Consider the following 14517-nt stretch of genomic DNA (forward strand, 5'->3'; position numbering starts at 1 on the left):
AAAAATGACATTGTATCCTGTAAGAGCTGTACAGTTAATATACATAAAAATTAAGAGGAATAGACAATACTTCATTTTAATTTTCTATCTATTCTCTGATGAGAGGTTGACCATGAACTCAGTAGGGTTCAGCCTACTGAGAACCACAAGTGAAACCTGCGGTGCAACACTACTCAGAAGGATTTGATACACAGCTTTGGTTTTAAAACGAATGCTATGGGTAGATATCGCAATGATGAGTGTTAGCATAAGAATCATAGAAAATTCTGCAAACCTGCACAATTCAGTCTGGAAGAGAAAGGAATCAGTCAGAATTAAATGGTACCAAAATTCTTTCTGTGAACTGGTGCAGTACAGGTGAACTAATAATGAGTAAAGAAATACATCCTATTAAATCAGCACAATATGAAGTACCATACTAATTTATATAATTGAGATTTAAGTTTGGAGAAACCATCACTCAAGCTGAATTATTTTCTGCATAATAAAGCTGAAATAATACCATTCAAACACAAGAATGATCCAGCAGGATAAGACTGCTTTCAAGTATCCTCTAATTAATAATATTAAATCATTCTATTCATCTTGCTCAAATAATAATGATATTGGTATTATTTGAGAATGTGAAAAAGAAGTGCTGCAATTCAGTATATACCTCCCTTCTAGTATCTATAATTTTAGCAAATTATAGCTCAAGATGAATTTATTTGATGAGATGCATTCATATTACATACTTTACAATTTCCTTTCATATTTGCTGAATAAGTACCTAAGTACTTCCCTTGCAGGGCCAAATACCACAAATCAAGACTATAATTTTAGCCAAAAGTTCAGAGAAACTTAAATACCTTTCAAAATTTATATTCCAGTAATAAAAGCAACAATGTACAAAATTTAAACTACATTACAAAAAATCATACACATTAATTGATTTCAAATACTACCAAACACATTAGCTAGTTCTTAATGTTTAGCCTCACCTCAAAGACTTTACTGAAGACTAAAGTCTGGTCTTAAAATGATCCTGGAAATATCTTTGAACATAACTTTAATACTCTAGGTTCCTGAAAATCATTTTACTAACCTGTTTTGGACATCTATTCCAGAAAAGAAAGTCTGTAAAATGTGTTACCAGTTTTGGAACTGTTTTGGTGAATTTCGCTATAGGCTGGAACTGTAGCCTCCTGATAGAAACAGTAAAGCAACACCACCTGCTTTATCTCCATCCCTCTGGGCACAACGCTATAAATACCAGTCCTTCCCCTCCAGGAAAAGATCCATCATTAGCCTTGAACAGGTTCTGACAATCTCCCCTACCCCTTTTCTTTTTTGTAATCTGCGAGTTTTAAAAGTCAATACACCCACACAGACAATACAATCTATGCCAATCCTGTTTAAATTCATGTTTCCTGAGAAAAAGGAAAAAAGCATTTGAAAAGACAACATTAATCAGGAAGACAGAGGAAAAGAGAACAAAACAATAAGTGCTATGCATTATACAAATTCACAGATTGATGGCAAGTACCTGAAGTGGAGATTTCAGTCTGAAAAAGCTCATGCACTCATGATTTTTACCATTCTATCAATGATTCCAATTTTACAGTATTTATGCTTTATTGTTAATAAATAAATGTTCTTGTTAAATTTGATTTCATCCAGAGTTTTTCAGTACTATAACTGAATCCAAGTGAATCTACACCATAGGATCATGGATAGTTTGTGTTGGAAGGGACCTTTCAAGGTCATGTAGTTCAAACCCCCTGCAATGCACAGGGACATGAACTATATCAAGTCGCTCAGAACCCTGTTCAACTTGACCTTGAGTCTTTCCAAGGATGGGGCATCTACCAAGCTCTGTCAGTGTTCCACCTCAACCCAAAAAAGTCCTTCTGAGATCTAGTCTGAATTCACTCTCTTTTTGCTTAAAACCATTACCTCTTGTCCTATCAGAAAAGGCATTTGCTTTTCAGTTAAAATGGATTATCTTCAAAAAATTACACAGTTCCAGACAGGATATCTTGTGTTTATCGAAAGTGTGAAGAACATGCAAATCTTAGACCTGGTGGCCTGCAGTTATTAATATGAATTCTCTGAGCTCTGAACACTCACAAAACCACTCTACAGACAGGATGCAGAAGCTGCATGAGAGTTTTTCTATACACACGGCCCCTAGGTGAGAAATCAAAATGTCCAGGATACTGCACTCATTGTGGAAGCCTAACAAGAAGAGACATTTTGGGGAAAAAAAGTTCTTAGCTTCTCTCTAGCATGCCTGAAATGTGAGCTTTTAGATCTGGAAGACGTTTTAATGAGCACAGGTAAGTTCTGTGAAGGAGGTGGTCTTGGAGATCTTTCAGGTTTCTGTCCATAATCCTACCAATCCCCCACTGACCATTCACTTTGTGTGCATGCTTCCCTTTGCAACAACCAATGTTTATCTATTGTTTCATCTAAATGCAGCCTTCATCCTCTGGCAGTAGGATATTGCTGCAGTCTGTGTTCATGTAGGATTTCACTTGAAACACGACCAAAACTCTGTTAAATTGCAGGATAACTAAGTTAATGACACAAGACACATCAACATGATTCTGTGATCAAACTCTCTCTGTTCCAAGTTCAGACAGAGCACACCTCCTCTTGTGCCAAGTCTGTGCCTGCATGGGAATAACAGAGTCCTTTCAGATGGTTAATGAGATGACACACCAAAGCAGAGAGCTACTAACCAACAGCTGTGCAAGAGTGAGGGAAAGCTGCTTAAATTCATGTCTGTAGCTTCATGTATGAGTACTTCAGCTTCAGGGAAGAGACTAACAGGAGAATGAACATTTCCACTGGAGTTGGTTTAATCCATCAAGTCAAACGGCAAGTTCCTAGCACTCATGTCACAAAAACACAGCAGCAGAAAGAGCAGGTTGGCCATAAGGAATTGAAGTGTATGAGGCACACACCCTCCTTTGCCTCTAAACAGCAGAAGTTTTGACACAGTCACTTCTAGAAATTAGCCCTTGCTAGGTTTCAAATGCAGTAAACAGCTTTCAGCTGTCACTGTAGGTACTGAGGGCTCAGTCTGTACTCAAACATTCAGTGCCAATTTGATGTCTCACCAGGCTTGCTGCGATGGAACGTACGATGGAAAGCTGTCATGTGACACTGAAAACATAGCCCTTATGTTTCCCAGTGCATACTCCTTTGTCCTTATTCCTCTCTATGTAGGAAAGGCCTATTGATATTCTGCTTCTACACACTGTCAGTTCAACTGTGTTGCTTTTAGTGCAACATGAATGCCTGCTGCTGCTCTTAGTAAACATCATCTGTAAAATAAAAATTCTTGGGCCACCACTTAAGTTCTAATGAAAAATGATGCATCAGACTGCTGGTGTCACTGCAGGTGTTCAATAAGGTGTCATCATCCCCTACTAGAAGCAGTATTGACACTACAATGCTCTTCAGAAATAAACAAATATAGAATATCAGCTCTTACAATTCTAAAGCCTGCACAAAGGTGAGAATTATCACAACATTTTCTAATGACCCACACTCTGACATGGAATTATAATGTGTGGAAAAGTTAACTATATGTGTGAGTTCAAACTTGCCAGTAAATTCAGGAAGAAGATGTATCCAACATATATGCCAGAAAAAAAGACATCAAAAAGTAATAAACATTCAGTAATGTCAACATTTGGAAGAGTACAGTAAAAAAACAGCTTTTACAATTTCCCTCATCACAAAATATTCTGAAATCAATGTGTGCATTGTACAAGTGAAATACAACATAAAAAACCCTATTAATGAAGGACTTGCTTCTGAAGAAAAAAGAAAACAAAAACATCTTCAGCTTCTCATCTGAGCATTCATTTAAAACCAGTTTGGACAGTTAGCTCAGACACTGTCAAACATCAACCATACTGCAATTATTCATAAAACCAGTAAATGTGCTGCACCTGCAAATTCAGCCAAATTGTTTGGCTCATGGAAATTAAAAAAAATATATATATAAAAGGTGGTGCATTACTTTGAATTGAGGAAATTGACTAGCAAATCGACTAGCAAATCTACTACAAGATGCGTTTCAAATAAGGTATGATGAAAGTATCACATTTAGTCTCCTATTCTTTTAGATCTAAAATAACAGAAAGGCTAAGCAAGCAGAGATTGAAAAAAGAAACAAAAATTGTAGGTTTGCCTTGACAAAAGTCAATCCATTATCTAATTGGAAATTCCAGTATCTTCCATCATGCTTTCTTAGCAGAAAATTAATTCTCAGAATTCATTAGCGTCACTACATTAAACATTTACACTAAATAGGTTGAAGCCATTTGCTGCAATCTCACAGCCAGGCTCCTAAGCACCATTTCCATTCTGCCACAATTACAAGCAAAGATGAAGCATTTATTAGCAGAGGATAAGAGCAGCCTCCCATCCACACAGACCCATCCGAGACAGCCTCTAAAAATTCACTGGCTGCTTGCACTCGGATGATAACATTGTTGGAATTGCTGGGTCTCACAGTGTAAACAGCCATTTCACGAGGGGCGAATCAGATGGCTCAGAAAGAGAGATATTTATCAGCATTCATGAGCTAATATTTACTAATGAATAAATGGAAAGAAACAGATTTCATAAGAACTGCAGTGGTGGTCTAAGTCTTCTGTGTGTTCAAAAATAGAAAAATAATTACTAACGTTACTCACTATTGCAGCCAAATCTAAGTAGAGCAGCAGCAGTTCTTTCATTCAGAAATTCTCTTTCCTTTGATCTATTATGATCTATTTGACCCCAAGTACTTTCTTTAAAGAGAAAGAAATCAAGTAGCTGCAACTCTCACATCTTAGTTACACTATGATTTATCACCAGCATTTCGGTTTTTTTTCAATTACTACATTTTGTAAATGCTACATTTTCTCGTGATTTCTTATCTGCTAGAAGTATATTGCTGGAAGTAATTTTGCCTCATAACCCCAATACCCAACCAGACTTCAAGCACCTATTTAATATCTACATGCATGGAAGACACATAGCTTAATATTTGGAAGAAACAATGACTCTATATTAGACTACATTAGAGCTGGGGAATTCACACAACAGCCTCTGGGTAACAGTGAAATAAACTCCCTGTGCTGTTCAACTGTTATCTGTTGGCTAAAGTCCTCACTGCCACTCTTCTGGTCCCTATCTCCCTGCCACTCCCTGCCTCATCAGGGTGCTTTCCGCATCACCTGCTCCTCTCCCAGCTCTAGACCATTCTCCCCTGCCCTCCACATATTTCGCTCCTTGCACTCCTTGTCTAGCACTGAGGAATCTTTCCAAGACTGTTATTAGGATAAAAGAACTTTCCAGGGTTTTGAACCAGACTCCAGGTCATCCTAAAATGCTAAGATCCTCTCATCCCAGTCCCAATAAATACAGTTACCAGACTGCCCTCAAAGATAGAGAGGTTCTAGAGTGTTCAGCTGAGGTTCTAGAGTGGAAATTTCCCAGAGGAAGAAAGGAAAGAGTAAGGTCATATCCTCTTGAAAGGAGGGAGCATTCTCTCTTAAGCAGGGAGAATGAGGTGTCTAGGTTCTGAGATCTTTTTTTTTTTTCGACTCTGCATACTTACCTGATTACTTACATCACAAGGTTGCTTCATGATGCAAGATTAATGAAATCAAAACCATGACCTCAAATGGGTTGACTCCCCCTGCTTAGAGAAATGGAAGGACAGACACTGACAAGGCAGGATCATCTATGACCACACACTAGGCTAGAAACTTTCCAGTCAAGGAAGGAAAAATAATCTCTGAGATTATTTTAGCTTGTTAAAATGCTCAGTACCTGAGTGTTCCTTCCACCTCTGAACCACATGTAGCTGTGGCAGGCACTGGTCAGTTACGTGCAGCCAAGAGGTGGAGAAGACATTTCATAAACTACATCTGTAATAAGATGCAGGAATGTGCCTGCTTCTCTGACACTTCCCTGCTTTCCACTTGCAGGCCTGCCCAACCCCCACTGCTGCAGGTCACTAATTCACAAAAGTGAACCAAAAAACTGTGACAGCCTTGCCAACAGCATTTCTGTTTTCAGTCCTAATTCAGCAGGACTCACAGGACAGAAATAACCTTATCTTCAGGACTATATATAGCTGTCCCTTTGCAGAAAGCAAATGCTGGGCACTAGGGATATGTGTGTAGGTTAAATAGGGCTCCTGTCTTGCACAGCATCCCATGATAAATAATAAGGATTTTACTGTTCATTCTGATACAATCAGATATCAGGATGAAAGACTGAATTTATGACAAAGAACTCCATCATCACATGCATGGTATAAATTCTGATGGTCAGGACACATTTATAACATTATTGATCTGCCTTTTGGTAGCAAATGCTGTAAACTACTAATCCTCCCTAAGAATGAGACAAATACTCAAACACTGAAATGTCAGCATCACCTATTTTCCTAATAAATCTTCTTTCAGTGTAATGTTCAACATCAAGCACCATATAGTATAATTTAGAGCACACATCTGAAACATAACAAAGATTCTATTGCACTGAAATTGTAAAATTAGGTGTAGTAAATACCTTTGCCTCTTCTAAATCTTCAAAACTTACAGTAGGTTTCCTAGCTTTGTTTGGGCTGAGTAAGCATTTCAAGTTTTTTGGGCTCATATACATGGTTTAGAGAACAAACAATAGAAACTCCATGGAGTTGCACCTCTTGCAGATCCTTAACATGGATCTGACAATCATTCATGTTGAAATCTTTGAAATTTTACCAGTGACAACAGAAATACAATCAGAGCAACTCTAGGGAGAATCTCAAAACCACAATACCCTTATTTCTTGAATGGTGAAATTTATTAATTGCCTTTCACCAGGAATGGGTCTACTCTGTTTCTTTGCTCTCTCCTTGAAGGCCCAGAAAAACAAAAACCCTTCAGAACCTTGGACAACTGAAGCTTTTTGTTAGAAACAGTATGTTTTGCATGTGTACCAGATATTCTCCCTTAGGTACATATCCCACTTTGACACTATAGCATGCATCTGATTTGAGGCAGGATTTTTACTACAACTACTCATTAGAAACTTGAAGATAACTCTATTCATTATATATGTCCATTCCTCTGTATAAATCCATATGTTTCATGCAATGTTCCAAAGTGGCAGAGATCTTTTGTCAGGTACTTTAATTCAGTATTTCAAGTTCATCTGCAGACAGATTCTGAGAGTCTACATCAATGAATGAAATGCAAAAATGTACAGATTTGGTGATAACCTTACACATCCCAGTCTGTATCTTTTTGACATTTGCAAACCTCTGCCTTCCCAGACACTGTGAAATTAATAAGTTATGTCAAATGCACATCATGTTCTCAGTGAAAGAAATGTAAAATATTCTTTATGTAACATGAACAGAATGTCACTAAACAATTGCTGAAATTGTGAAAAAACTTTATCTGCATTCAGAGAAGTTAAATATAAATGGACCACTTCAAACCTATATAATCTAGATGATCTATCAAGCGAATAACTCAAAGTAGACTCATCAACATGAAATTCAGCTTGCTAAGCCATGTTTAAATTAAGTACAAAACAGTAAGTTTATCAGCACAAAAAATTATCTTGGACTGTATTTGCAATGTCATTGCTAAAAGTTACATTCTGATGATAAACATGACCATAAATCCTTAAGTTCACATTTTGACTTTATTACTTCCTGAATTTCTTAATTCTTTAATCCCCTCCAGCTCAAGAATGACTAATTAATTCAAAGAACCATAATAGCTCATCATTGGTTAAATAAATTTAAAAGGAAAATGTCTGTCTCTGGAGATACCACTACTAATTTTAATTAAAATTACCATTTTGTGATGTAATGTAAATAAAAGTTATTGCATTCTTCTGCTACAAGAACATATTAGCTCTACTGTTTATTCCTCAAATTGGTCAAACCAAGAAAATTTTTTGCCACTGCCGTGGTAGTTTACATGGTCTTACAGGTATAAGTCCTATTGATACATAGATAAAATGAAGGTAATCAATTATACCTCACATGATGACTGGAGAGCCAAATTTTCATACACAATCACAGCAGTTTAGATGAGTACACATACATAGAACTTTACTGACCTTATATCAATAAAGTATATATGTGCTGCCTGTATCTTAGTAGATAACAAATACAAAATTAGGCTGTTGCCAGAAATGAGAGCTGAAATTGTGTCTTCTCTGTATTTTTAAAAACAAAATATCTAACTCAGATTCCCTGTCCTCACTGTAAAAATTCTTATGGGAACAACACATAACATTCTTCATCTCAAGTCAAGGTCAACAGAGCTGGGAATGGAAACAGATTCACCAAGCTAAAAACCATCTTCACACTCTCAGTTCAGATTTTGTAAACATTGCATCTGAGTAAAATGCTGCTGCAAAATCTTAATCTCTTGGGGTAATAGTATCATAACTAAAAGTATAGATTTCATTCCTGAAAAATATATGATCATGATTTCAGCAGCTTAAAGATTTACCAACAGTGAAACTTCCAGCTTAAGAATGTTGAAAATCACTGGAATATGTTAGAGATCACTTATAAAAAAAATCCCTCTCGAGACAACAGCATTTCAAGGGATGGCAAAATGGGGTGAAAAAAAGCTACAGTGACCAGGTTTGGCAATCTTAGCATGAACAAAATTATTGCATAAACCAAACAGAAATCAAAAGCTTAGCCAAAGCTACATGCTCGGTTTTGGTCAATACAGAGATCTGGCCTGCAACTTGAACAGATAAGCTTGTTATGCAAATGACGTTAGCATCAAGAAGGAGGCAGATAATGAAATCATTCAAAAGCTAACCACTCGTCACAAGGGTGACAGAAACATCAGGCAAGGTCCTAACACATGGACAAAAGGCACTATGGAATTTATACAATCACTGCTTTTAATTTATCATAACTAGGCTGTCACAAGGCCGGCATCAACAAATGCATAACTAATGCATATAAATGAGCCAATTATCAGTAATGGCTAAAAGGTTTGCAGTTGCATGATCCAATGTTTCATTATCTAAATTTTTCTAGAAAGTCCACTAATGTAAATCTAAGTCTCCATAAAAACATCCTGTAACCTCTGCATCATAACAACTTTACTAACACATGCCCAAGAATAGAACAGTGTCAGAGAGAATTCAGTTTCTGTAGTCTCCTAAAGGCAGCTATAGCACAGGGTATTTATTACAATTGTTGCATTTCTCCATGTTAAGAGAACCATGTATGAGTATATTTCCTTACTTCACCATGCACATCACTGTAAAAATGAAAAGCAAGGCTTGAGAACCTGCAAAAGTTGATGATGAGGAAGTAATTAAGCAAAAGTAAATAATAATCCATATGATTAATAAGATACAATTTCAATATATAAAAACCTCAAAGGACAAGATTAAAAACAAGTTTTGCCACGAAGTATTAACATCTGACTTGTTCTATGACCAGTGCATGTTGAACTACATGACTGAACAAATGCTAAGAAATGTTTCACAGAGTTTTTTGTATTGTTCCAAGGCTCAGCAGGGACTTCTAAAAGGGAAGACACCAAGAAAGAAAAACTTACATAACAATGCTGAAGGTTAATGCACAATGTTCCTGACACAGGAATGCAATCTTATTTACCAGGTGCAGTGACTTTCTAAAGCACAAGTGGAATATAATCCATTAGTGCTGGTCCCCCAGAATTTAGACTACAGCCTTTAAATACAATGCAACCAATGGTTTTTTATACAGAATGAAATTTATCCATCACTTAGTGACCCTTGTACTTAAACACTGAATCTGCCATAGATGCCAATGTACCCTGCTGTGTAAACAAGGACATGCATTATGGAGATCAGAACTTGGATCAACCTGCTCTAGAGGAATGTACTTCTGCTACCTACACTGAAGAGATTCTGAGTTACACTGCAGCAATAATAATAACAACATCCTTCCTCTGTAGGTCAAACATTACACTGTATCTCACCTTCCTGTCTGCTTAAAGATCAGCATAGTAAATATCACCATTTTTCACAGATTACTAATAAAATTTGCATTAGTGTTTTTATTTTCAACTTCTTCTAAAATGGAAAGACATTACTACACAACTAGTTGAAAAAGGTATCAGGTAGGGATATTGTGCTCCACAAGTAATTGGATACACCAAGGAACAAAACAGGTGCACAAAATGCACATGTGCATATTTACAAACCTATCATGAAAAGTCAGTACTGACAAGTGATGTTATAGTAGTATTCCCCACATTACACAATTTGGGCTGTAATTGGTTCCAGTGAAATAATGAAGAATATTAAAAATCACTCATAAAAGTGGCAGTAAGATTTTTGAATACAACGCTAGCAACTACTAAACTATGATTTCCTAGTGTCACTGTAAAAAGAAAAAGAGCAAGCAAAAGCATATTTGCATATTTTAGTTTGATGACAGCTGCATTCATCATGCTTTCCATACTATTGGTGCTTAATTAAATATATACAGTACCTATATATATATATAACCTACTGAACCCTTAGTGAAGTGGAAAAAAGGCATTTCTTTTCCTTCTTATCTTTCAAATTCTTATTTTAAATGACCAGCAGTTATTTTCACTAATCCTTTTTTTCCTCAACACAATATTTCAATGGAAAACTATCAAGGAAATCAGGTATATTTGATAAATCTGTTCCAGGTCCATCAAAACCAAGAGACTCAAATGAAGAAAATTACATAAGAAGATCAAACTGTGCTGTAAAGCTTTTGAAAAGTGAAGCATGGTCTAGAGTTATGAAAAGAAAACTGTAGTTAAAAACCTGAAAAAGCAGTAACTCCATAAGAAAATTCTGTTTTCAGATTGGCACACATAGGTCTTGCTGAATAAGCTGTTTTAAAAGGGAAAAAAAACTCACTGTGAAATGAAATGGTTGAATCCTCTGCACCATTTTTCAGGATGTAGCAAAGTAGGTGGAGGGTTTCTGAAAAACAAAGATTTGAATTTTAAAATGTTAATATTATCTCACAGATCAAAGATGCTCCTGGTTCCAGCAGGGAGAAAATGTTACTGAGAAAGTAACAGTTGAATTGTCTATGGGATGCCTTGAGATGCATGTTGGTTTTTCTTGCTGTTGCTTATTCACTGGCAGCTCTCTTTTCTTGTCCTTCTCCTTTTATGTCAATACCTTTGAAGCTGGTAGTCAGTACAGCTCACAATGTACTTCCCAACCTGTCCCTTTCAATTCAGCCTGACTGAAAATGTAATATTAACCTAGACATCAAACTACTTTAACCCTTTGCCCAAGATCACTTATTCTGATCAAAACTTTTAAAGTATGGATAAGAATGAGCTGTAGGATTTTCAGTCTGGGTTTCAATCTGTATTCAGTTTGGATGACACTGTAAACTCTAGAACTGTTAAAAATAGATGCTATTTCTAAACATCTAGCAGACAGTATTTTTATATTAAATAGTAAGACAGCCTTTGTAAAAATAATTTTTCAACTCTAATACATTCCATGGTAGTTGACATAAAATTCCTTTCCATCGATTTTTACTCTTACAATTTAATTACATAAATATACAAAGCAAGACCTACAGGTCACATTGAGTGAAGCAAATTTTAAGAGGCTCAAATTTAGGAGGACCAGCTTACAGCAAGAATTGTTCATAAAACCATATATTATATTCTACCATGTTATCCTCCAGAGGTTTCCTCTGCACCTTAAATTTTGCTAAGTACTGAAGCCTAATTGAACATTTTAAGATTAAACTTACAGAGGTCTTTGATGAAACCTTAATCATCTATCTTTTGCTGCATTTGAGGGTCACATATTACTGAACTGTCAGGGAAAAACAATCACAGTAAGACTTCTTCTACAACATAAACACAATAATACTGTAGATTATATAACAAATCACATCATTTCTACTGTGGCCACATTCCACAGAATAACATTGCTTGGATACATCTCACAAAACAAAAATGAAAACAGCATAAGCAACATAAATTAGTGCTGATTTGCTCAATAGTCAGGAGTTTTTCATGCATATTCATTGAAAAATGAGTTCCATTGAACAATTACTCTAAAAAATGCAAGCAAATTAATTCAAAAAAATTGCTGTGGCTTTGTAATAGATGGACCATTTTGTTCATCTGCATTTTTTCAAAACAAGTTCAGCCAAAAGATTGCACTGCAGCATGACAAGTTTGCTGAAATTACTATCTTATTACCTTTCTCTTTTGCTTCAGAAGACTAAGGGAATACACCTTTCTTCATGAAGTGAAGAAACCCGGAATGTATGAGATGTCTATTAGTTAGCAAATATGTTATTAAAGAAAAAAATATATCATTGGTTATTTTCAATCAGAATAACACTTCATGGTTGCCTCCCCTTCACCAGGCTCATATGTTTATGCACATCACCGAATCTGACTTTTTTACAAGCAGAAAAAAAAAAAAAAAAAAGACTATTTCTAGGTATACTTCTAGAAAAACAAATCCTATATCAAAGAAAGGTAAAATTTAAAAACATCTTTGTCTATTATAACAATGGTTATAAGCCCAGACATCCCACATCTGTGACCACTGCAAACAGCTTTAAGAAACAGCCAGCTGGGGTTAGTGTATCTTTCAGTCCTTACATTAAAGGAGCAGTTCTCTATCAGACATTCTGGATTCTGATGAACAACCAGCTTCTATTATGCTGTGAAGTACAGTGTATTTCCTGTTAGAATTATACTAGCACTGTCTACTGAATATTTACAGTGAAGTTTTGAATTTCATTGCGAAGTAATTTGCTTTTTCAAAAGCTCAATTACTATTAATGAAATATGCAGTTTTGCCTTTTCTATTCACAATGTTCCAAAAGGTTTTCCAGATGGTAACAATAAATGATGCTGACAAAAAAGCATATGGGTTTGGGGGCTTTGTTAACAATCTCTCAAGGAAGATTTTTTCTGAAAAAAAGATGCAGAGATACTTTACATTAGTTGCAGATGTTATGATGGAAACAGGTGGAATTTCATCATGGAAGAACAGATCAGCAGAGGACATGTCATTCAGGAAATACAGTTTGTCATTTGCAGGTTAATGATTAATGGAGAAGGCCATTTTTAAACCATACACAACATTTTTTATCTAAGAATTACTGAACTACTAAGCTCTCACTGATAGCTGCTCTCTTTGGCTGACCCAAATCAACACAACCAAGGAAGGAGTAACTACAGATGTTATCTTGATACTTTTGTATTTGTTGATAGAAGATACTATGTTATTCTTAGTGCTTTTGTAGCAAAACCATTCAACTCTCTACTTAGACAACTAAAATTTGATGCTTCAGGTATACCATCTGCAAAATGAAGCTGATAAAGAAAGTCAGAACCTTCATTCATTAGCATCTGTAAATTACATTGGTTTCCCTTGGTGAAAAACATTAACTACAAAGTAAAAACCCAGTCAATCCTTTTCTGGCATCATGTGAATAAATGACTTCCAGAAGGAGGCACAACAGCATCAGCTTCCTACCTTCACTTTGCCTAAGACACTAGAAAATGTTTCATGGTGATCCCAGAAAACACCATGGCACCTCCAGAGGGGCACTTCTGCAGTAAAGACTCTAAGTTCTAGGGTAATAGGAAAAGGCAGAAATGCAAAGGTAACTCTAAACTTTTTCCATAAGCATAGCTGGTCTTTTGCAGTTTGAAATTAATACACCATTAAGATACCTCTAATTCATATCCTGAGTCATATTTCATTAAAGAGAAAGGTAAAACAACTCATTTGCATCATCAGATGCTAAACCACAGAGAAACAACATTTACCTGACCACTTCAGCTCAAGGATCAAACTAGGGCCATTTTGAATTCCAGACTGTGTTAATTCCATTATTTGGAGTTCTGTGGCTTTTGTGTACTTGCACCAGCCAACATCATTGCATTTCATTAACACCTGACTATTTCTGCAGCACTCAAAACACATTCATAGAAGAACTAAAAACCTACCTCTCATTAATTTGCTGACATAACTTAATCTAGTTTTTTAATGTAAAATTAGAACACTCTGCATGCAATCTTTCAATCATTTCTGCCACAAGCTGAAGCACAATACAGTCTTATTTTCTATCATATTTGATGGAAATTGTGAGACATAGATAGGAATATTATTGGGAAAAGCAGATATAATTGGGTTTGTCTTTTGAAAATGCCCTCTTTGATGCAAGATGAGTAATCAACCATTTATTTCCCAACTTTGTCTTTTTTCCTTTATTCTTTCTATAATTCCTAATTAGTCCCAGAACTACATGCTCTATTTCCTTACTCTAATGCACTGCCCTTGTGAGTAGTTTTTCTATCCTTATTCAGTGCTTGCCACGGTCACACTAATGCTGTTTTTCACCAAGAGTTTTGCTTCAGCAAAGAAAGCAGGGTTGAGACTGTACAAGACACCCATTCAGGGGAACAATGCTCCTTCTAAGGACAAGAAGACATTAGCAAGCTTATCAACCAAGAACTGCTGCTG

The 14517-nt window shown here is 36.0% G+C and overlaps 1 protein-coding gene across 1 annotated transcript in view; it reads right to left on the reverse strand.

Annotated features, from left to right (window-relative positions):
- The window catches only part of MYO3B (myosin IIIB), a 193368-nt gene that overhangs the window by 111342 nt on the left and 67509 nt on the right, over positions 1 to 14517 (reverse strand). The window contains exon 10 of the mRNA XM_059475789.1: positions 10912 to 10977. Within this exon, the coding sequence (XP_059331772.1) occupies positions 10912 to 10977 (66 nt within the window). The remainder of the gene's footprint in view (positions 1 to 10911; positions 10978 to 14517) is intronic.

This window comes from Ammospiza nelsoni, chromosome 7 (assembly GCF_027579445.1).
Source record: "Ammospiza nelsoni isolate bAmmNel1 chromosome 7, bAmmNel1.pri, whole genome shotgun sequence".
In the NCBI taxonomy this organism is placed as follows: Eukaryota; Metazoa; Chordata; class Aves; order Passeriformes; family Passerellidae; genus Ammospiza; species Ammospiza nelsoni.